This window comes from Cucurbita pepo, chromosome LG02 (genome assembly GCF_002806865.2).
Source record: "Cucurbita pepo subsp. pepo cultivar mu-cu-16 chromosome LG02, ASM280686v2, whole genome shotgun sequence".
In the NCBI taxonomy this organism is placed as follows: domain Eukaryota; kingdom Viridiplantae; phylum Streptophyta; class Magnoliopsida; order Cucurbitales; family Cucurbitaceae; genus Cucurbita; species Cucurbita pepo.
Genome location: NC_036639.1, coordinates 10,923,503 through 10,944,783, shown reverse-complemented (window position 1 = coordinate 10,944,783; position 21,281 = coordinate 10,923,503). Strand labels below are relative to the sequence as shown.

Below are 21,281 nucleotides of genomic sequence, written 5' to 3'. Positions count from 1 at the left end.
TGTGACGCGATGTCGGCATACCGTCTGACATTGTCCTTCAAAGACATATTTAAAAGGAAGACGCATGCGATACTTGTCCCGCAACGCTCGTTGACGTTGTGACACATGTACGTGACACAGGGTAGCTCACTTAGGCAACGGGTCATCGCTCACGCTGTGACACATGTATGTGCCACAAGGTAGCTTGCTTAGGCCCCATGTTTAAGGGGCGATGGAAAATTAACTACATGCCTCCAATATAGTATATTTTGAAGCACTTCTAATCCTTCTGGAGCTCTCGTCATTTTGGCGAGCGGTCATACGACCACGCGGAGCGTCTATTCGATATCTGATTGACACAAAATTTGGTAACTTTTATCTTTCATATATACAGACTTAACTTCAAAGAGATGCATGCCAAACTCATATCGAAACCCTGACTTCTAAGATTATGGTCCAGGACCCTACCCTGTGCTTTTTGAGCTTGTCTTTGACACTCGTGTCGTCTCTCTCTCCAACCTTGTGTATCTTGACTTGAATGCACACTCTTGGTGTGGCCGTATCATGACACTTGTCTATTTTAGCATTCATGTGGTTGGATAGGCGCCACTAGAGAGTTGCCCCTCGTCTATCTTATCATAAGTACCGAGGATGGCCGATTCATTCAGGCATTCGGCGGTAAAGCATCGGATCAGTGTCCGCCCAGCCATATTTTGAAAATGGAAAATTAATTTAAATAGATAAAAAAACTGCACGAGCCGGGAGTCGAAACCGGGTCTCTTGCGAAGCTGAGTTTATTCTATCACTACTAGACCGCTGGTGCTTACTAAAAACGAAATAAACTCATATTTGTCTGAACCCAAACAAATATGAATCGAAGCCACAAATCTCTTTTCCGAATTGAAGCTTGAATCCTTTTCTCCCGGAGCACTTTGCTTGTTGAGTGAATTGAGACTTTCGTGTATGGTGTGTTCGTTTTCCTTTGAACTTCTTAATGCATATACGCATACACCAATATTTCGACTCTTTTTGTTGTTCGGATTTTAGGTAATCGCTTTGTTGTCCCACTCCACCTGATGATAACGAATTGCGCTACCATTTGATTTATTACTATGACATAATTTTTTATTTAGGCTTCTTTCTTCAAGTCCCAATGCTAATTTCTGAGCAATTTCTGTTAATCTTCTTTATTTTAGATCAGAGGTATCCTTGTGCGTTGGAACTCATCTCATTCCACACCCTAACAAGGTGAGTGTGGGCTGCAATACTTTTCCAATCGTTAACTTGAGCTAATAAAATGCTCATTCCCTGTTGATAACTTTCTTACTTTTCTCGTGTGCTTGAAGGCACTCACAGGAGGGGAGGATGCTTTCTTTGTCAGTAGCTACGCGGGAGGAGTTATTGCTGTTGCTGATGGTGTCTCTGGGTATGGTATAATTTTCATATATTCTTTTTTCGTGGAGATAAGTGTATTTCCATTAGCATCTTCCTTCATGCTGAAAGGTATTTTCTATATTGTTCGATTATGATTGTTCTTGTATCTTTTTCTTGGCTAGTTGGGCTAAAGAAAATGTGGACCCTGCTTTATTTCCTCGAGAATTTTTGGCTAATGCTTCAGATTTGGTGGGGAATGACGATGAGGTTGTATCATCTAAAAACTTAACTGCTTGTATGGTTTATGAATTCTTAAGAAGTTGGACCATTGAAAGAGTTTGATTACTGAGAATGTTTGCTGAATCCACCACATCTAAATGGTGGTGTGAGTTCTCTTATTTATAATCATTTACAGAATACAGAAATATGGTAAAATACAAATAATATGGAAATAGCGATAAAAGGAAAGAATAATAAATGAATACAAATAAAAGGAAATAGCCATTGTAGTTTTTTGTTGTTGGAATATGTGGTGTTTCTTTCCATCTCATTTTCCAGTAATTGACTAGTCTATGATGTGCTAATTAGCAGGTTAATAACGACCCCCAGATTCTTTTGAGGAAGGCACATGCTTCTACCTCTGCAACTGGTTCAGCTACTGTGTAAATTTTCCAACCCTTCTAAAAGTCTAGATATGTTCCATATTAAATACGCACCCTGCAACCTTTATGTTTTATGTTCTGGTAAATATTTGAATTAATGGTAGTGTTGTTTACCTTAGATTTCATTGGTATGGGCAGAATTGTTGCAATGATGGAGAGGAATGGCAAGCTGAAAATTGCTAATGTTGGAGATTGTGGATTAAAGGTCATTCGTAAAGGTACCTGTCATGTTTAATATACTTTTCCATCCTTCTTCAACACTTCAGAATCTTCAATTTTTTAGATAAACATAAACACGGTTTCCTTAGGTCAAATTATATTTTCCACGTCCCCACAAGAGCATTACTTTGACTGCCCGTATCAACTGAGCTCAGAACGGGTTGGCCAGACATTCCTCGATGCCAAGGTATGATGATTTTCTGTATCTATATTGATTTATTTGAAGTATAATTGTGAAAATGTTTCAACTTTACTTGGACTGTTTTCTTAAAAAAAAAATCCTGATGATGTTTATCTTTATGATGTTCCTACTTTTACATTTATGTTGCTGTCAACTTCTACATAACTCTGTTGTCCCTACTGCAAAGTTCTCAGGAAACTGATGGAGAAATGATAAAATAGTAATGAAGTTACTATTCAAAAGGAGTGATTCTTATCTTTACATAGTATATTCTAGTGAGAAGGTTTGAACTTGATAACTGAAATGGAGAAGACAAGTTGTTTTTATTTCTGTGATCATCTTATGTATACGACCAATGATATCTTATGTATATGACCAATGATCTCCCCCAGATGTTGGACTATGTATTTCAAAATTTATATGAAAAAATAATAAAGTAGAGATTATGCCATGAGATTTCGGTGTTATATGGTTCTCTTTTAGACCTGGTTATTTGGTTACTTTACCACTTCCTTTGACCAATACCTGCCTTGTTCGATGGTCATAAAAATCAACAGATATATCATGTTTTGATATTGTAACAGGTTAGCAACGTGGAGCTAATGGAGGGAGATATTTTAGTAATGGGATCCGATGGACTATTCGATAATGTTTTTGACCATGAGATTGTTGCAACCGCAACCAAATACGTTGATGTTGGTGAGGCTGGTATGTGGTATCTGGTTTACTATCTGCTGTCAGGTTGATCTCAATCATTCAATCGGCCTGACCATTATTGATTTATCTTTTGAATGCTAGCTAAGGCGTTAGCAAACCTTGCAAGTAGTCATTCAGCGGATAAAACCTTTGAATCACCATATTCATTGGAGGCCAGATCGAAGGTAAAACCCTTTCCCAGCTAATACTTCTTATGTGTTGGTTTTCACTTTCTGTATTGACTTCCTTATCATGGATGTCTTTTGTTTCTTTCACATTGAATCCTCACAGGGTTATGATGTTCCTTTCTGGAAAAAAATACTCGGAATGAAGCTTACAGGTAAAGAATTTACTCGTATAATGTAAGCTAACTTCCCATTATATTTTCATTGGTAGGTAACTTACTCTTTCCCTCTGAACAGGGGGAAAACTTGATGATATCACTGTGGTCGTAGGTCAGGTCGTGAGCTCATGATCTCATCATTTTCTCAAGTAAGGTTACAATGAACATGAAACACAGTATATAATCTGCTTCCATAACTTATTCTTGTAAACCAATAACTTATTCCATAGCATAATTCTTACACCAAACCTTTCTCATATTAATAAATTATACCTACATTATTTTATAAGATGGTGCTACCCTTGACAGTGAAGAGCAAAGCCACTCGGTTCAATACATTATCATACAATCAGAACACTATGGGTCGAGATCTTTGGGTTGAGAATCTCAAGTATTAGACTGAATAGAGTAGATGAAATCCATCCTATTTGTTGTCTCCTTGTGAAATACTCCTTAAATTCATCCAGGTTTCTTTTAGCTTTTTGGCTCAATCCTTCATTTGTGTTCNATACTCCTTAAATTCATCCAGGTTTCTTTTAGCTTTTTGGCTCTATCCTTCATTTGTGTTACCTCGGAGCTGCTAAGATCGATGAACCTTTGGACAATCTCTGATATTTCTTCTTTTACAATTAATTATTAGCTAAAAGTAAAAAACAAGGTGAAAACATTTGCTCTATCCTTCATTATTAGCTACTTGAGGTTCCTTTTCAAGTTCAAAATAGGGTATTGCAGGACCAATCGTGTAGATGGGAATGGGATTTCCATTTTCAAAGTTTTCCTCATTTGGGGTTCAAGTTCACAAAAAAAAGTGAATTGGGTATGCAATCGAAGATAATCTCCATGACTTNGTAGATGGGAATGGGATTTCCATTTTCAAAGTTTTCCTCATTTTGGGTTCAAGTTCACAAAAAAAAGTGAATTGGGTATGCAATCGAAGATAATCTCCATGACTTTTTTATCGTTCCCTTCAAACACTTATTTAAGACCTTCTCTGTGCTGAATAAAGTCCTGAAATTTGATCCACTTCATCACCTTGATCTGCATTTACAAGAGCAAACCTCTGTTGTGTTCCAATAATTCTTTTCCTGAATAAATATCTTATCTGTCGTGAATAACACCTCTATAGATCAAATTAGTTTGTCTCAAGGTTCAATTCAAATTCTCCTTGCTCATTTACATTTTGTAGAAGAGAAAAAAGTTACTAGACTACTCACTATAACACGTTTCTTTTTCTTTTGAAATATGAATAAATCCCAAAAATGATTCAGGAAAATACACAATTGTATCCAAAATTTGGGCAACTTTTGGATATTTCCATTTGGATGACTTGTACCTTTCATGATTTAAATTGGTTAGAAGATTTAACTTTTGACTTCCCAATTACCCAATTGTCAAAAAAGAGAATTCATCCGATATTATCAGATTGTTGACCATGATTATGAAATAATAATAAAAAGTGTTCAATGTTTATAAGGCATATTTGACTATCTTTGTCATGTTGGCTTTCAAATATATGAGACTAAGAAATGAGTTAGCCAACAGGAAGAAGACAACTATCAAGATAATCCATCTCAGATAATGCTTCATCAATGGTTTTTGTTAAGCGAATAAGTGATACTTGGTATGCAGAGCCATAACAACCACGAGCTTCCAGGGATAACAGAAGAAGAAAACCAGCAATATGAACGTAACCAGTAAAACGAAGGTGAAATTTAACTCGGCCATGGCCATATTTTTTCCAACCATGCGGCGTCATGAGTTACTCATGATTATAATAATCCGCCTTTAAGGAAAACTAAGTCTTTCTATACCTTTTTTTTTACTTTTTTTTACTTTTTTTTTTTGTGGCTTTGTTATATCTTAAGTGGGGTCTTTTCATCTTTAACCAAGCTTCCTATCAATTTTGTGTCTTTACTTGACCATACACATTACTTGTGTGTGTATTGATTACTTGTGTGTGTATTGAGCCAAGTCCTAAGACTCAATTTTGTGTCTATGTTGACTTTGTATAATTAGAATCTGACACGTGTCTATTATGCTAACAAGTATTCGATATATATTAAAAAACTGTCCAAGTCTCTAACACATGTCGGAATGTCCAAGTCTCTACCATGGAGATGATAGGCTAGTCAAACTTTCTTTAGTGTTCATGCATCTTTACCAAAGGGATAAAGAAAATCTCGAGTAGTTCACGTAACCTTGCCTTCATTGCAGTTGAAAAAGAGGGCTCACGAAGTTTAACCATTTTGCGTGTGAAACTTGAAGCCATTGTTGATTAAAAGTCTTTTGGTCTAGAAAATCATGGTCTCATATCTCAAAGCTAAACATAAGCAACGTTAAAAGTGAATAAAGTGAATAGCCAAAGATCACAAATCTATAAACCAAACAAAACAACAACAATAATACATAAATAAAAAATTAAGCAAAAGAATTCTCGCCTCAATGTCTCCACCTAGGGTAAAAACTCGAACAAGAAATTCGAAGATTAGAAGCTTCTGATCATTAGTTTTCTCAACGATTTTGCTCAGAATCGATGGAAATTCAAATTTTAGTAATTATTTTAAGCTCGATTCAAGGATGTCTGATGTATAAGAAACGTACTAAACACAAATTTNAGGATTAGAAGCTTCTGATCATTAGTTTTCTCAACGATTTTACTCAGAATTGATGGAAATTCAAATTTCGTAATTATTTTAAGCTCGATTCAAGGATGTCTGATGTATAAGAAACGTACTAAACACAAATTTCAAAGTTGAATAAAATTTTGAAGGACAAATTTAAAGATAAAAATGTTAAAATAGAAATTATTTGAAATTTGGGACAAGTATGGACCATTTTGGAAGTGGGTTCAGAAACCCCATACCACGTCCACTAATAAATGGGCTTAAAATCAAAGCCCATTAGTATAGATTCTCGCCGTCGACTGTAAGCCGGCGACCGACGAACGAAACGACGAGCGGAACCCTTCCAAATAAGGAACAGAATCGAAAACCGCCGTCGCCAAGATCCCATCACTTCAATTGTTTTCGCCTCAAATCTCAGCTGCTGTGCAATACAAAGAGTATCGAAAGAGGAGGAAGACGCTATCCAAAGACATGGCCGGAAGAAGCCATCAGCCGAATTCCTTGAAACGACGCGAATTTCCGTTGAGCCGAAGCCCGAGTGATGATCGTCGAGCCCATCAACGTCTTCCTTACTCATCTTCCGTCGGCGGTTCTTCGAGGGCTCATCAGGCAATCCTTCTCGAAGATCGGATATCAGCGCAGCAACGAGAGATTCAAACTCTCCTCTCCGACAACCAACGGCTTGCAGCCACTCACGTGGCGCTCAAGCAAGAGCTAGCAGCGGCTGAGAAAGAGCTTCTGCTCTTATCGGCCACTGCGGCTAAAGTCAAGGCCGAGAGAGACGCAGAGGTGAGGGAGGTTTATGAGAAATCGCTGAAGATGGGCGCTGAGGTTCGTGCCATGGACGCTATGATGGCAGAGCTCGTGCAAGTGCGGGCGGATATACAGAAGCTGAGTACCGTAAAGCAAGAGTTAACGACGGAGTTGCAAGCAATTCGCGACAACCTTTCTAAAACCTCTTCAGATTCACAGCCATTGCCGTCTATTAAAGCTGAAATTGATAGAATGCACCATGAAATTCAAAGAGGAAGGTAAATTTTCATTTCTCCCTTAAGTTCGAACATAAGCCTTTTCATGTTAAAGCATCAATTTATTTTGAGTTGGCTGGTAAGGTTTATCCCTTTAATTGTTCTTCCTGGATTTGATTGTTTTGACACAAAATCTGAATTAGCTTAAATGTTGGGATACTCCATTGGATTTGGTTGTTTTGACACAAAATCTGAATTAGCTTAAATGTTGGGATACTCCATTCTAATTGTTCCCTAGCTGTTTGTTTCTGCCGCAAATAAGATATCAAATGCAAAACCTTAATGCTGTGATGTTAATGCCTTGTCTTTCAGTTTCTTTGAACACTGGTAACTACTCGAACTATTCAAAATATCTGAAGTGCGTTCATTTGCTGCAGCTATCTCTTTGTGGATATTGCTATAGCTGTGAAGAAATGACACCCCTTCATAGTAGTATATGTTTACGTGAAAAGGCTACTTTTGAAAGGCATGGTTCAAGAACAATATATACTAAGACCATCTATCCACAAAAAGAGAGAAAAAAAAACGAGTATGTTTGTTCGAGAAAACAAGCCTAATATCTGTTCACTTGGTGCAAAACTATGTCTTGTCTTAATACTAGAGCCTGTATGATCTTACTTCGTGAACAATTTATCATGTCTAGCATAGTTTGCACAATTCTCTTCTGCACTATTATTGTGTTAAATATCCTTCGTGAAGTTGCTTTAACCATTGGTATCTAGAGAATCACTTTCGTTTTCCTTTTAACAAGAAACCAATGGAATTGGAGATGTTAGTGGAATGAAAATATAAGTAGTTTCTTTTGAGGATCATGGGCATTTTGAAGTTTCATTGTTTTTCTATAGCCAACTCCGATGTTTCTTGTTTTTATGATTGTAGAACAAAACAACCTGATGTAAAGTTAGTGAATTGGTACAATTCTTCTTTTTATGCAGAAGAAANGTGAAGAAATGACACCCCTTCATAGTAGTATATGTTTACGTGAAAAGGCTACTTTTGAAAGGCATGGTTCAAGAACAATATATACTAAGACCATCTATCCACAAAAAGAGAGAAAAAAAAACGAGTATGTTTGTTCGAGAAAACAAGCCTAATATCTGTTCACTTGGTGCAAAACTATGTCTTGTCTTAATACTAGAGCCTGTATGATCTTACTTCGTGAACAATTTATCATGTCTAGCATAGTTTGCACAATTCTCTTCTGCACTATTATTGTGTTAAATATCCTTCGTGAAGTTGCTTTAACCATTGGTATCTAGAGAATCACTTTCGTTTTCCTTTTAACAAGAAACCAATGGAATTGGAGATGTTAGTGGAATGAAAATATAAGTAGTTTCTTTTGAGGATCATGGGCATTTTGAAGTTTCATTGTTTTTCTATAGCCAACTCCGATGTTTCTTGTTTTTATGATTGTAGAACAAAACAACCTGATGTAAAGTTAGTGAATTGGTACAATTCTTCTTTTTATGCAGAAGAAATGCAATGTAGTATTCTGTTTGTTTGATGAGCATAATTGAGGTTTGGGATGTGAAACTTGCTATCTGTTGTTGATCTGAACAGGGCTGCTATTGAATACGAGAAACGGACATGCGCTAGTAATCTTGAGCAGAGTGAGGCTATGGAAAAGGGTATGGTTGCGATGTCTCAGGAAGTTGGGAAATTGCAGGCTGAACTGGCCAATGCTGAGAAGAGAGCAAGGGCTGCGGCAGCTGTAACGAGTCCTTGTAAGCCTTCTTTTCATATTATGCATCCTCCTTTTTTTTTCAGGTACTCCTCTATGTCTGTATTAGTTCCATGGCTCAGAAATTCATTGCAGGGCTGGTTCTACCTTGACTCTTGATGAACACCATTAAAATTCATTGGAACATGAAGTCATCTTATAACCTAGGTTATGTTTGGGATGCCAAACGCATTTCAGACTCAATTGTTATGTTTGATAATAATATAGAAGTACTTTTGCAAAGAGTCAAAAACACCTTATAGTGTTCTTTGAAAGGGTACTTATAGAATGCTTTCAGCCTTAGTGTTGGACTAGACAGCACTCAAAAGTACTTTCAAGAGTCAAGGATAGGTCTAAACATCTAATGAATTGGTTAATGAACACTTTATGTTGAAGTGTTTGCAATCAAAACTAAAAGCATTACGAGACATATAAAACCAAATCTATGAACCAAGTAACATGGCTGCTCCTTTTCATTGACCATAAAATTGTTATAAAATTCTGCATAGGTGACTGTGAAGGTGGTTTTATGGGGTTGGAAAACATGCCCTATGCCCCCTTACAACTTAAGCAGGTGGGTTTTGGGTCTATACTATTATGATTTGCCTTCGATTAACAAGTAAATATATGGGATTTTATGGGGTAACATATTCTGGAGATGTCTTAACTGCTGAGCTACACTCAAATTGTCTAGTTATGTCGTACTGATGTCATTAATAAGATTTATGAATGATTTCCAAATTGCGTCTATCCATAATATAGAATGATGGTTTGTTTTAGGTTCAAGGAGGAGTTGGTGTAAATATTGCTTCACAATACGCTCACGCACCACCGACGCATGGACCCCTTTACAGCGTGCAACCAGCACCACCACATATGAAATAAACGGGCAGAGCAATGTATGGACAAATTTTGTGCTCGATGAGGAAGGAATCTCAGTGCCCTAGAGACTCCATAACAGGCGGAAGGCACTGTAAATACTGCCGCAGAAGCTGTTCTTCCATCGGAGAAAGTTCTTTCGTCCAGAGTCGCCGGAGAGGTATGCCACTGTCATGTACATTTTAACTTGTTAGGGGACCCTTAGCAGTTCTGAGAAGTGTTCAATATCTAAATTTTGACATCTCTTTTGATTCACTGATTAAATTTTGTAATATTCTTAAGCTCGTTAGAAGTAGAACCATGTAATGGAAGCATCTTATGATGTTGAACAAAACAAGGTAACTATTTCTTCTCATCCTTTCACATTTCATCAATTATGAAATGGAACTTGATGGGAAGAAATTAATATCCGTCTATTTCTTAGCATCATAATTTCTTTTAATAATTTCTTATTTTAATTTCTTCAAATGTCGTTTTAAAGAAATTTAATTTCTTTGAATGGTTATCAATTAATGGTTATAGAAATTTAATTTCTTTGAATGGTTATCAATTAATGATATTGATAACCATGGCTATAGATCCATTGAACGAGAAACTCAACAAGAAAAGAAACAAAACAAAAGATTGTTTGTTTTAAAATCAGCATCCCTTTTTTTGGTATGCAAATACTCTTGAATCATCTAACTGGGTCTGATCCATATCGATACAGCAATCCTAGAGGGGTGAATAAAGTTTAAACGATAAAAGCAATCATCTAATTATATAAAACTAAATCATCTAACTGTGCCTCACTATGAATCTCAATTGNTCCGTCTATTTCTTAGCATCATAATTTCTTTTAATAATTTCTTCAAATGTCGTTTTAAAGAAATTTAATTTCTTCGAATGGTTATCAATTAATGATATTGATAACCATGGCTATAGATCCATTGAACGAGAAACTCAACAAGAAAAGAAACAAAACAAAAGATTGTTTGTTTTTAAATCAGCATCCCTTTTTTTGGTATGCAAATACTTTTGAATCATCTAACTGGGTCTCGATCGGGATCCATATCGATACAGATATCCTAGAGGGGTGAATAAAGTTTAAACGATAAAAGCAATCATCTAATTCTATAAAACTAAATTATCTAACTGTGCCTCACTATGAATCTCAATTATTGGCAAGTTTAAAATAAATACCGAAAATAGTTAATAATTAATAATTAAAATTGGTGTTATCATTAATACATCAATTAATTATTTAAAATTAATTAATATAAGATCAAGGCCAAAATGCCAAACATCATATCAACAAAATAAAAGATATACCATTTTAAAAGTTGATTAATGAATCATTAAATAATTTAAACTAAATTGCATTTACAAATATTTTCTAAAATGTTATTTATAATGAGTTACGAAAACATAAAGTACATTTCAATTTTCTTTCGGGCTTTTCTGGTTTCGAGATCAAAATCATATGGTATGGTCGAGAATTAAGGCGAATCAAACACCATTTGACCGTGGGAGAGAGCGTACTATAAAACCGATACATCAGATGAGTTCGGTTTTTTAAGAACAGTACTTTGGTAACCCAACTCAAAGCCACAAACATTTCCCAAACTGATGGATGAAGAAATTAAAATCAGATCTCAAGCATCGGTTTCAAATGTAAATCTTCATTTGTTCTTTCATGACACCAATCAACTGAAGAGCTCAATAGCATTTCTTATGATCGATCGCTCCTCTGCACAACACAATTACAATCGAGATTGTCACACTCATAATCAGGCCGGGGTACTACAACTATGAACCCATTTCAATAACTAGAAACCCAGAAACNATCAGGCCGGGGTACTACAACTATGAACCCATTTCAATAACTATAAACAATATAGACAAAAATTATATGAACAAAGACACCTAGAAACAACCACTTATCCTTTTTCAAATAACACAATCAGACTCATACGACACAATTCCAAGGTTATTGCTGACAAATATTTCCTGCAGTCACTGAATATGCAGAAGGAAACTAGCAATGGCAGAGCATCACAGTTCATGAGGTTAACTTGCCTTGAGATCTAACACTAAAATGAGTCTTTTTTTAACATTTGGAGCGTCATCACGACGTCTACATACAACAGAAATCGGCAAAAATATGCAACATTGCAAAGGCCTAAAATCCATTTACACCAAGCAATAGACCTCAAGAGTTGAAGTTTTCTATATTGGATATGAGCTATCCTCATCTCTAATTTTCTGAACCCTTGAGCACATGATATATGATAGTCTTTTGAAAAATAGAAGACAAATTTGAAAAATCAGAAGCAGCCTTGAGCACATGCTAGACGAATAAAGGAATAATAAAGATTTTCAAGTAATCCCTAAGAAATAATGAATGAAATTTAGAAGTAAAGAAGAGTGGCAAGTTGATATTTAATAAATAAATAAAATATGAATGCAGAAATGATAATTATAGGTTATAAGATATGCTTTGCATCAGAGCCAACAAGGGATGTCTGAGATCAGGAGGAGCTTATATATTCAGCACCCGTGAAATTGTAAGGATGGTTATGGAAAGAGAAGCACTCACCTGAAAACATCAACACCTACCTTAGCAACAAGCAGTTTGGAGATTATCCGCCTGCCTCTATAAAAAAGACATTCACACAACTAGGTTAATCTCAAGCCTGAGCAAGATTATAACCCCTCCAGGTACCACTATATATATTAAAAAGGAGCAAAGAGGTCTCTTGCCCATAGAAAGTGAACAACCTACCTCTTTGGTCTCCAATTCAAGAATCCAGCCACGGAACAAAATTAAAACACTAAGATCACAATTCCCATTACATAAAATGCTCAATGCCGAATCGCTCAGTAAGGACGAGATCTATTTCCACCATGCTGATGTCTATCAGGTCCTGAGCCTCCGTCCCTATAGCTATCTCTACGTCTATCACCACCACCACCTCCATATCCACCTCTGCCGCCACCACTGCAACATGAAAAGGTGAGTTAGAAGAAAAAGAACAAACTTTTTTTAAAGCATAATGATAAAATAATTTGCACATTCAAACAACTGAAGCATTTAAAAAAAACGAGTCACATTCTACACAAAACAAATTTACCAGACGATTAATTCTAAAATAAATTAAAACAAAAAAAGAATAATAGCCTACATTATGTCTGAAGCTTTGAAGACACCGTGAGAGAGAAATTAATAGCTATTGTTGCATCTTGCAACATAACCCAACAATCATAACAAAAAAGAGGTGCAACCATTCATATCCTACATACTTGGATATTGAATCAATTCAATGGCAGTCCAATATAAGGTCATCAATCATAGGCCGAATAAACCAAGAATTAGTTAAATGTCTTCGTAAGAAACACAAATTGGCACAAAAAGAAGGTAGATAAGTAATCCACCCCCAAACTAAATAAAACAAAAAACTACCCCAAAAAAAACCNCACAAAAAGAAGGTAGATAAGTAATCCACCCCCAAACTAAATAAAACAAAAAAACTACCCCAAAAAAAACCTATTGGAATTTATGGAAGAAAAGAAGAATAAAATGATCTTGAGAGACAGTCAAATAATTAATTCTAAACTCAAAAAAGACTAATAGATAACATATTTCTACTAAAATGAGCATGAAAAAACTTAATTAAAAGCACAATTTTCAAAATATCTTGGAATTTCAGAGAAAAAATCAAATCGNAAAGCACAATTTTCAAAATATCTTAGAATTTCAGAGAAAAAATCAAATCAAAGTATCAATAGTAGCATCATGTATGAGAACTCAAGACCATGGTGATTATTGAGTATTCACACAGAGTTCCTAGATAGCATGGAGTCTGGGAATATCAAACAGTATCTGATATTTTGGCAAAAACTGCAAGTTACCTAACCTGGTTCCTGCAGACAAGAATTTTTTTTTGTGCATGCACGTGTGAGGAGAAAACAAAAGGACCTAAAGGTCTTCTTAGCTTTTATCAACTTGGTAATTACAATAGCCAATTTCTCATGCTCGTTAACTCACAAAAAGCAAGAACTTTGCGAAGTACACATTTCAAGATATATGTATTCCTAAACTCAGGAACGCAGACTTTTCTATTTGTTTTGAAATAAAAATAGCAAGCAAATACCCATGGTTGTATGTAGGCGCCCTCGGTGCAGACTTCTCAGCCATTGCAACATTGATGCTATGACCTCTCAAATCATAATCTGAGAGTAAAAAAACATGACCATACAATAATGATACCGTATATAAGTTTAAACTAAAATTAAAAACAATTGCTATTATTATTATTATTATGAACTAAAGAGCACAGTAATTACTGTTATAGAAACCGCCAGCAGAATGTGCCGCTGAGGGATCTTCATATGATACACATGCATCGCCTTTGTTATTTCCCATCTCATCTGTATATATTTTTATGTTCCAAGGCCACTGATCCTTGTAGCCCCTCTTCTGCTTGATTCTTCCAATCTTCAAATTGGAAATTGAAAGAAGGCTTCAATTAAACAGTTCACTATCGGATGCTAAATGCAAAAGCCAATGCTGAAAAAATTTATTCAGCACTTTAAGAAACGAAACACGGTTTATTGGCAACAAGAATAGAGCTAGCCCATTGCCAAGGAGAATATCAATTCTAGATGCTCCATAGGCAAGGAGAATAAAACTAACACTATAAGAGCTTCCGATATCACAAACAAATGCCTAAAGAGTTAAAAGACATGACTTTTCAATGAGGATAAAACATCAAACGCAACTAAATATAGTTTAACGACAAATTACTTACTTGGCCAATGCCACCAAATAGTTCTCTCAATTCATCAATGGTCACATCTGTTGGCAGATTCGAAACATAGATTCTTGAGTTATCACAAGAATCATCACAAGATTCGTCGCACTGTTTCACCTGTGCTGGCTCTGCTGCTGGTGTACTTCCATAACCACCACCTCTACCACCACCAGCATTATAGCTTCCACCTCCTCTACCACCAGCATTGTAACCACCACCTTTACCACCTGCATTGTAAGCACCATCATATCCAGCTGATGGCCCACCACGACCAGTCGCACTCCGCCCATCACCTAGACCATCACCGCCATAGCCACCAGTGGGACCACCATAAGTTGGAGGGTAGGTAGTTCCACTGTAGCTTGCAGGCGGAGGAACTGCATCCGTACCATAATCTGCACTTCCACCACGATAAGATGGTGGATAAGAGCCACCAACACCACCTGATGGGGGGGCTGATGATGGAGGAACCTGACTGTGCCCGCTATCCTCTCCTCCCTGGTGACCACCATAAGAATTACCACCTCTGTTCCCTCCTTCATAGCGACCACCATCATGATTTCCACTTCTACCACCATGGTAACTTCCGCCTCTGCCATTACGATTACCACCATAACCCCCATCAGCTCCACCTCTATTATATCCTCCTCCACCACCACCACCACCACTTCGGTCACTGGCACCACCAGGTGATGGTGTACCACACTTGTTACACTCCACTCTTCTAGCAAAGTTCACATTTGCACAGCTATTTGACATTTAAAAAACAAAAATATTAGCAACAACAGNCACTCCACTCTTCTAGCAAAGTTCACATTTGCACAGCTATTTGGCATTTACAAAACAAAAATATTAGCAACAACAAATAAACTTAATAACAGAACAACTGTGTAGAAGTTCCCCATCATAAATGTCTGAAATTTATGCATTCAAGGATGCTGAATCGCTCGATGAATCTATGAAAATAAAATAAAACAAAACAAAATAACCCAGTAATAGACGTCGAAACAAATCATACCCAGGATTAGGGCAGACCCAATCGNTGAAAATAAAATAAAACAAAACAAAATAACCCAGTAATAGACGACGAAACAAATCATACCCAGGATTAGGGCAGACCCAATCACCATCTCTCCCGCTTCCACCACGACCACCTCCCCCACCACGTCCACCACCTCGCCCTCCACGATCTCCTCCTTGATAGCCACCACCACCGCCGCCTCCTAAATTCGATCAAACCAATAAGCAGATAAAAAGACTGAGGTAAGGAAGAAATTGTCAATCTTTAAGGCGAAAGAAAAAACAATTTGTTATTAGTATCATATTAGATCTCTGATCACTGGAAACTTCCTACCGGAATACAAGCCAAACACCCCACTTAAGAGCACGAAAAACCCAAGATATTGCAATACAGAACAAAACATCGTCGAACCCATAAATTAAAAGAAAAACTTCTCGACTATAATTAAAAATAAAGGATAAATAATTAATTATTTCTTAAAAGATGTTTCTATTCCCCAAAGATGCTTGTCTCTAAACGACGAAGATAAATTCTAACAAACAAGTGAAGCACGTACCTCGCCCACCGTAGCCTCCGCCACCACCTCGTCCTCCATATCCTCTACCACCACCGCCGCCACCGCCGCCTCCTCGGCCTCCGCCGCCATATCCACCATCGCCGCCCTTTCCACCATATCCGCCACCACCGCCTCCATACCCTCCGCCGCCGTATCCTCCTCCACCGCCCCCAGGGGCTCCGTAAGACGAAGGAGCAGCGTCTCCTCCTTGATCGTACATGCCAGACATTAGATTTTTCTTTTAGGGCTAAGTTGAGAGAGAGAGAGAGAGAGAGAGAGAGACGTAAGAGAGGAAGATGGAGGATTAGGGTTGAATAAATTTGTGCAGGTGTAGAAACCTCCGCAAGTTGAAGATAAAGTTTCGATTCCATTCACTTGGGCCGGCCTAACATAAAACACTTAGGCCGGCCCAGCTTAAAACAATTGGGCCGGCCCAACTTAACACACTTGGGCCTCTACCGGCCCAATTTAATTTTTTTGAATCTTTACATATTTTTTAAGCCTTAAAATGTTGTAATTTTGACATTTTCATAAATTTTTATTTAATAATCAATTTTATTTGCATTCTTGTATGCTATAAAATTAATAAAAAAAAAATCAAAGAAAAATAATATTAGCTGAAATCTGTAAATTTTGGTAAAATTATGAGTGGTTAATTTCTGCCTCGATCAACTTAATCTGGTAAAAAAATTATATTTAGTAAAAATTTAAAATAAAATTATTAATTTAGTCTAAATTTAAGTCTAATTTGATAAAATTGGTTAAAATTGATAAATTAATCCATCCCTCCCTCAATAATTTACCTTTGACCCGTTTGAAATAACATGGGCGGGCCACAAAACCCGACCCGGTGGGTGGGTCGGGTTTTATTTAGGCTATTTTCCCTCTTTGCCCTTCTTCCTTCCCAGCAGGCCCTCAGCTTTATTTCTTGCAGATTCCCCGCTTTTCTTGCTTTCTCGCTCCTTCTCAATCCTCGAAGCTTTTCTTCTTCCTCTCATTTCAATCTCTCTCCACATCAATGGCTTCCAGTTCTGGAGATGGATCTTCGCACGATCCCGCGAGCTCGAGCGAGTTGGAGAAGCCGCCATTGGAGCCTATAAGGATGCCTACAGTCGAGGAGATTCGCGGCCAAGATATTTGGAACAACTGTGCAGTTCGCAGTGTTGTTAGTGGAGTCATGGGTACGTTAGCCAATTTCTTTCAGTTGTTTTAACTTCAATTTGCTTGTTGCTTTTTGTAAATCATTTCCCGCATTCTCACTCATGTACTTTATTCTAGTTTCTCTCGCCAATACTGGAATGAATCTTCATGTTTTTTCCTCTTATCGTTTACAACAGTATTTCTATCTCTCCGTCTCTTAAATGTAATGCCTTATAGTTTCTGTTACATTGTTCCTATTTTAGTTAGTATGGGCTGTATATTTAGTTGCCAAGAGGATTAAGATTGAGAGGCTCAGCCACCGTGTATATGTTGCTTTAATCATAATTTATGTGCTGAAATATTTGCAGGCGGTGGACTTGGATTGTTCATGGGTTTATTTTTGGGGGCATTGGATAATCCATTAATGCAAGACGAGATGACTGCTAGACAGCAATTTGTTTATACTGCAAAACAAATGGGACGGCGTAGTTGGGGTTCTGCAAAAGCGTTTGCAGTTATGGGCTTTGTTTTCTCAGCAGCAGAATGTGTTGTAGAAAAGGTATCATGATCGTTTATTATTATTTTTTTTTTCTTCTCAGTTTCTGAATGTGATTTTATGGGATCTAATCCTTTCTTCATGTGCTTAGGCTCGAGCCAAACATGATATAACTAATACAGTAGTCGCTGGTTGTGTAACTGGTGGTTCAATATCAGCTAAAGGTAGGCCCTCTTACCCTTGTATCCATGTACGTTCCTCATTTTCTACTCAAGTGTCACCATGTGAATCCTTCAGCTTCTAGGCATGTAAAGGTCTTTCATGAAAACAATTCAGTGGTTCAGTACTCCTGTTGAGCTAAAATACTGGAGTTCGTGCATTTTAGATTGATTCGTGTTCAGAATGAAATTATAAGTTTATGACCTCGATCTTGCAGTAGGAACAATGTTCTATAGGCTCTACCTCTGCATCCTTGAATTCTAAGGATAATATTATAAGCTCTTGTTTTCCCGGTCACATTACAAAGAAATTTGCAGGGATCGGGTATTCATGTGTGCACAAGAAGTTCAATTGGCCTTGCTAATTTATTTCCTTACTATACTTTCTGACTGATCTTGGTTGAAATTTCATCTTTTAAGTTGCCAGAGAATAACCTGTTCGCCTTGCGTGCTGGCATCAATAACACTGCTGTGCTAGCTTGTGCCCTTTTTTCTCTCGATCTGTTGTGAACAAAAGCTGCAAAGAGACAAATGCATTGATCTCCTTGGGGCATCTTTGGATATTTAAAACTACTTAAACCTGACCTGATATCAAATCTTGAAAGATCCTCCAGCTAAACCTCACATCGAATAACTCTAGAAGCATTTGGCCAAAGTAGCCTACCCATCCTTTTAGATTAAGGAATCACCGAGGAGAGCGTCCTTTGTCGAGAAGGGATTAACCCAGCTTATCCTAGAAACACAAAGTTTCTCCACGACAGCTGAAACGTGAAGAGAGAAGAAAAATATCTAGCATTCTCAATATATTCATGTATAATAAATAGCGATTTGGGAAACAGATGTGCAGATTCCTTTCCTGGTCTTCATTTATGTTCAAGCCTTCAAGCATAGTCTAAAGTAAAACTTTTACCTACATTAGATACCAGTCTTTCCATGAAGCCTTAAACTTATTTTTGGAAAATAACTAGTTGCATTAAATCTATGACAAAGGGTTTCGCTAGAAAATACTTCTCTAGAGTCCTGATTGACCTGTCATTCTCACTGCTAACATTTCAGATTTTCAGCATCTGAAGAATGCTTTCCCATTCCTAGATTTCCTCGTATTTCAAATTTGAATTCAAGTTAAAGCATATGGAACTATAGTAGTGATGTCAGCGCTGCCTTACATTTGGAAATTTGCTACCGGTATCATACAGCCCTTGACAGGTATTTGACAGTGGCCAGCCCTTGATTCAAATATCTTTTGAAAATGTAACTTATTTTATTTGCCAACCCGGGAAGATTGACTAAAAGCTTGGGGTGGGTGGGCGAGATCATGTGAGAAGATAGGCCAAACACCCAACAAGAGGAGCCACCTACAAACATTTACAATTGCCACAAAATTCCAATTGTTGATGAAGGAAAAATAAGGGAATATCTAAATCTATCAAAAGTGAGCTAGTAGAAGCTAAGTAGTTATGGAGTTGTAGCTAGGTTTTCCTTTTAATTTTTTGTGTTTTGGTTAGGTTGGTTTGGCTTTGACTGGAGCTGGTATCCAATTTTTTGTATGCCATTTTTGCACTAGCTTATAGAGCCAAAGAAACGTACATTTTTAGTGTAGAGAAATTATAGGACAGTACAAGGAAAGTTTCAGTAAAGCTTTAGAAGCAATTTCATAAAAATCTCTTTAGCATGATTTGTGCACACCGCTTTGGTCAACGGTTAGGCAACGACATACGAGGTTTCCTACTAACTGATATAAAGCATTCTTATATGAAAAGTGATGAAAACATTCCCAATAGATGGAGATATGCCAAATTATGTATTTATTCATATAAGAGGTTACCATCCATGCCATTGATTTATTCATGTAAAGAGGAATGCTCCCCTCTTGATTTAAGCCATGGATGGAGATATGCCAAATGTTAAAGTAATCACAACCAGATTCAATAGGATCAAACGGTTATCTTAGGAGAATAGTTGCGAGACGTATGTAAGCTGACCTGAACTCTTTTGGATATCTAAAAAAAATATCTTTTGAGGGATTCCCATCCAACAACCATAAGTTTTTTCTTTCCTTTTGTCAAAATCTGGATTGTGGTTTCTGCTTATACTTCACATAGCTATTCTGTATCAAACTTAGGGACAATCTCTTTAGCCTCGTTCCATTCTCGTGTTTAAATGAGCAATGTTTGTTTGAAGAATGAATGATTTACAGGCGGAAAAGGACAGAATAACATTGTAACGACCCAGATCCACCATTAGTAGATATTGTCCTCTTTGGGCTTTCCCTTTCGGGCTTCCCCTCAAGGCTTTAAAACGCATCTGCTAGGGGAAGGTTTCCACACCCTTATAAATTGTGGTTTGTTCTCCTCCCCAACCAACGTGGGACATCACAAACATAAACATAAAGGGGCTATGTTAACTGAATTGGTTCTTTAGCATGCTGATTAGTATGTTCATTGTTTTTAACATGCTTCTCATTTTCATCCTAAGATCCCATATCTCAGCTTGTATTGTCTTAATTCAGGTGGCCCAAAGGCAGCTTGTGCCGGTTGTGCTGGTTTTGCAGCATTTTCAGTCGTGATAGAGAAGTTCTTGGACAGACACACTTGAGCTGCGTCTTGTGCTCACAATTTTCTGGTAGCAAAAAGAAAAAGAATCAATGGTAGAGAAATAATAGGTAGCCCGCATTGTAACCATTCTTTTCATCACATAAATCCGAACCCCCTTTTCTATTTGGGATGTACTTCTACAATATTTTCCTCATTGTTTTAGTAACATTATTCACAATCCCATTTTGTTGGAACAAATTTGTACTCATAGAGACAGGAAATTGAACCATTTTTGCAGAGCTTTAAGATGTGTCATTCAGGTAGCCTATGGTCATTACGCATTTCGATTTTTCTTTTTTTTGTAATTCTTCAATTAGCCTCTATATGTACTGTTATGGGTCAAAACACAGCTTGCCACGCGACCTGAAAGCCGAGCGACACATGTCTAGTCCTGAGGTACGTTGGNCTTCAATTAGCCTCTATATGTACTGTTATGGGTCAAAACACAGTTTGCCACGCGACCTGAAAGCCGAGCGACACATGTCTAATCCTGAGGTACGTTGGGTTGAAGATCACTCCCAACCTAACATAAGCTCTGCTAAACTTCCCTATTCACGAATGAAGGGACAACATCAATAGAAAAATTGTCGAACTAAATTCTTACTCTTCGAAAGGGATGAAAATCTCTTTCCAAAAGGTATATAATCTAATTTAATTCATGTTTGTCTCTAGTATACGAGGCCAAGCATCACTATGCGGAGTCGAATGAAACACTGATGCCATATTTACAAATTTTCTAAAATAATTAATACAATTAT

General features: G+C 37.1%; 3 protein-coding genes and 1 pseudogene across 10 annotated transcripts; 3 read left to right on the top strand and 1 right to left on the bottom strand.

Moving 5' to 3' along the window:
• Positions 1 to 1,175: 1,175 nt before the first annotated feature.
• On the top strand, positions 1,176 to 5,249 carry LOC111787426 (probable protein phosphatase 2C 26; the record flags this gene model as incomplete). Of its 4 annotated transcripts, none has more annotated exon segments than XM_023667383.1 (11): positions 1,176 to 1,227; positions 1,326 to 1,405; positions 1,536 to 1,620; positions 1,945 to 2,015; positions 2,154 to 2,233; positions 2,324 to 2,421; positions 3,000 to 3,123; positions 3,214 to 3,296; positions 3,403 to 3,451; positions 3,534 to 3,603; positions 5,084 to 5,249. In XM_023667383.1, coding segments are annotated over 10 exon segments (775 nt in total), but the record flags the coding sequence as incomplete, so codon positions are not given.
• Positions 5,250 to 6,335: 1,086 nt separating this feature from the next.
• LOC111787461 lies at positions 6,336 to 10,143 on the top strand (annotated as a pseudogene).
• Positions 10,144 to 11,047: 904 nt separating this feature from the next.
• LOC111787083 (transcription initiation factor TFIID subunit 15b-like) lies at positions 11,048 to 16,392 on the bottom strand. Of its 5 annotated transcripts, none has more exons than XR_002813887.1 (8): positions 16,076 to 16,392; positions 15,601 to 15,721; positions 14,496 to 15,246; positions 14,032 to 14,182; positions 13,839 to 13,917; positions 12,470 to 12,685; positions 12,284 to 12,340; positions 11,048 to 11,434 (listed from the first exon to the last, which is right to left on the bottom strand). XR_002813887.1 is itself a non-coding variant. In XM_023667232.1 (6 exons), exons 1-6 carry the CDS (start codon positions 16,302 to 16,304, stop codon positions 12,565 to 12,567), a joined length of 1,452 nt encoding a protein of 483 aa, XP_023523000.1. In that variant the 5' UTR covers positions 16,305 to 16,392; the 3' UTR covers positions 12,103 to 12,564. The 5 variants fall into 5 exon arrangements, 1 of the variants encoding a protein (XP_023523000.1); XR_002813890.1 differs by having other exon boundaries at positions 12,304 to 12,340; XR_002813888.1 differs by having other exon boundaries at positions 12,304 to 12,685.
• A 600-nt stretch (positions 16,393 to 16,992) lies between these two features.
• Positions 16,993 to 20,786, top strand: LOC111787449 (mitochondrial import inner membrane translocase subunit TIM22-4). Its single transcript, XM_023667413.1, has 4 exons — positions 16,993 to 17,256; positions 17,584 to 17,774; positions 17,863 to 17,935; positions 20,439 to 20,786. Exons 1-4 carry the CDS (start codon positions 17,094 to 17,096, stop codon positions 20,522 to 20,524), a joined length of 513 nt encoding a protein of 170 aa, XP_023523181.1. The 5' UTR covers positions 16,993 to 17,093; the 3' UTR covers positions 20,525 to 20,786.
• Positions 20,787 to 21,281: the final 495 nt, after the last annotated feature.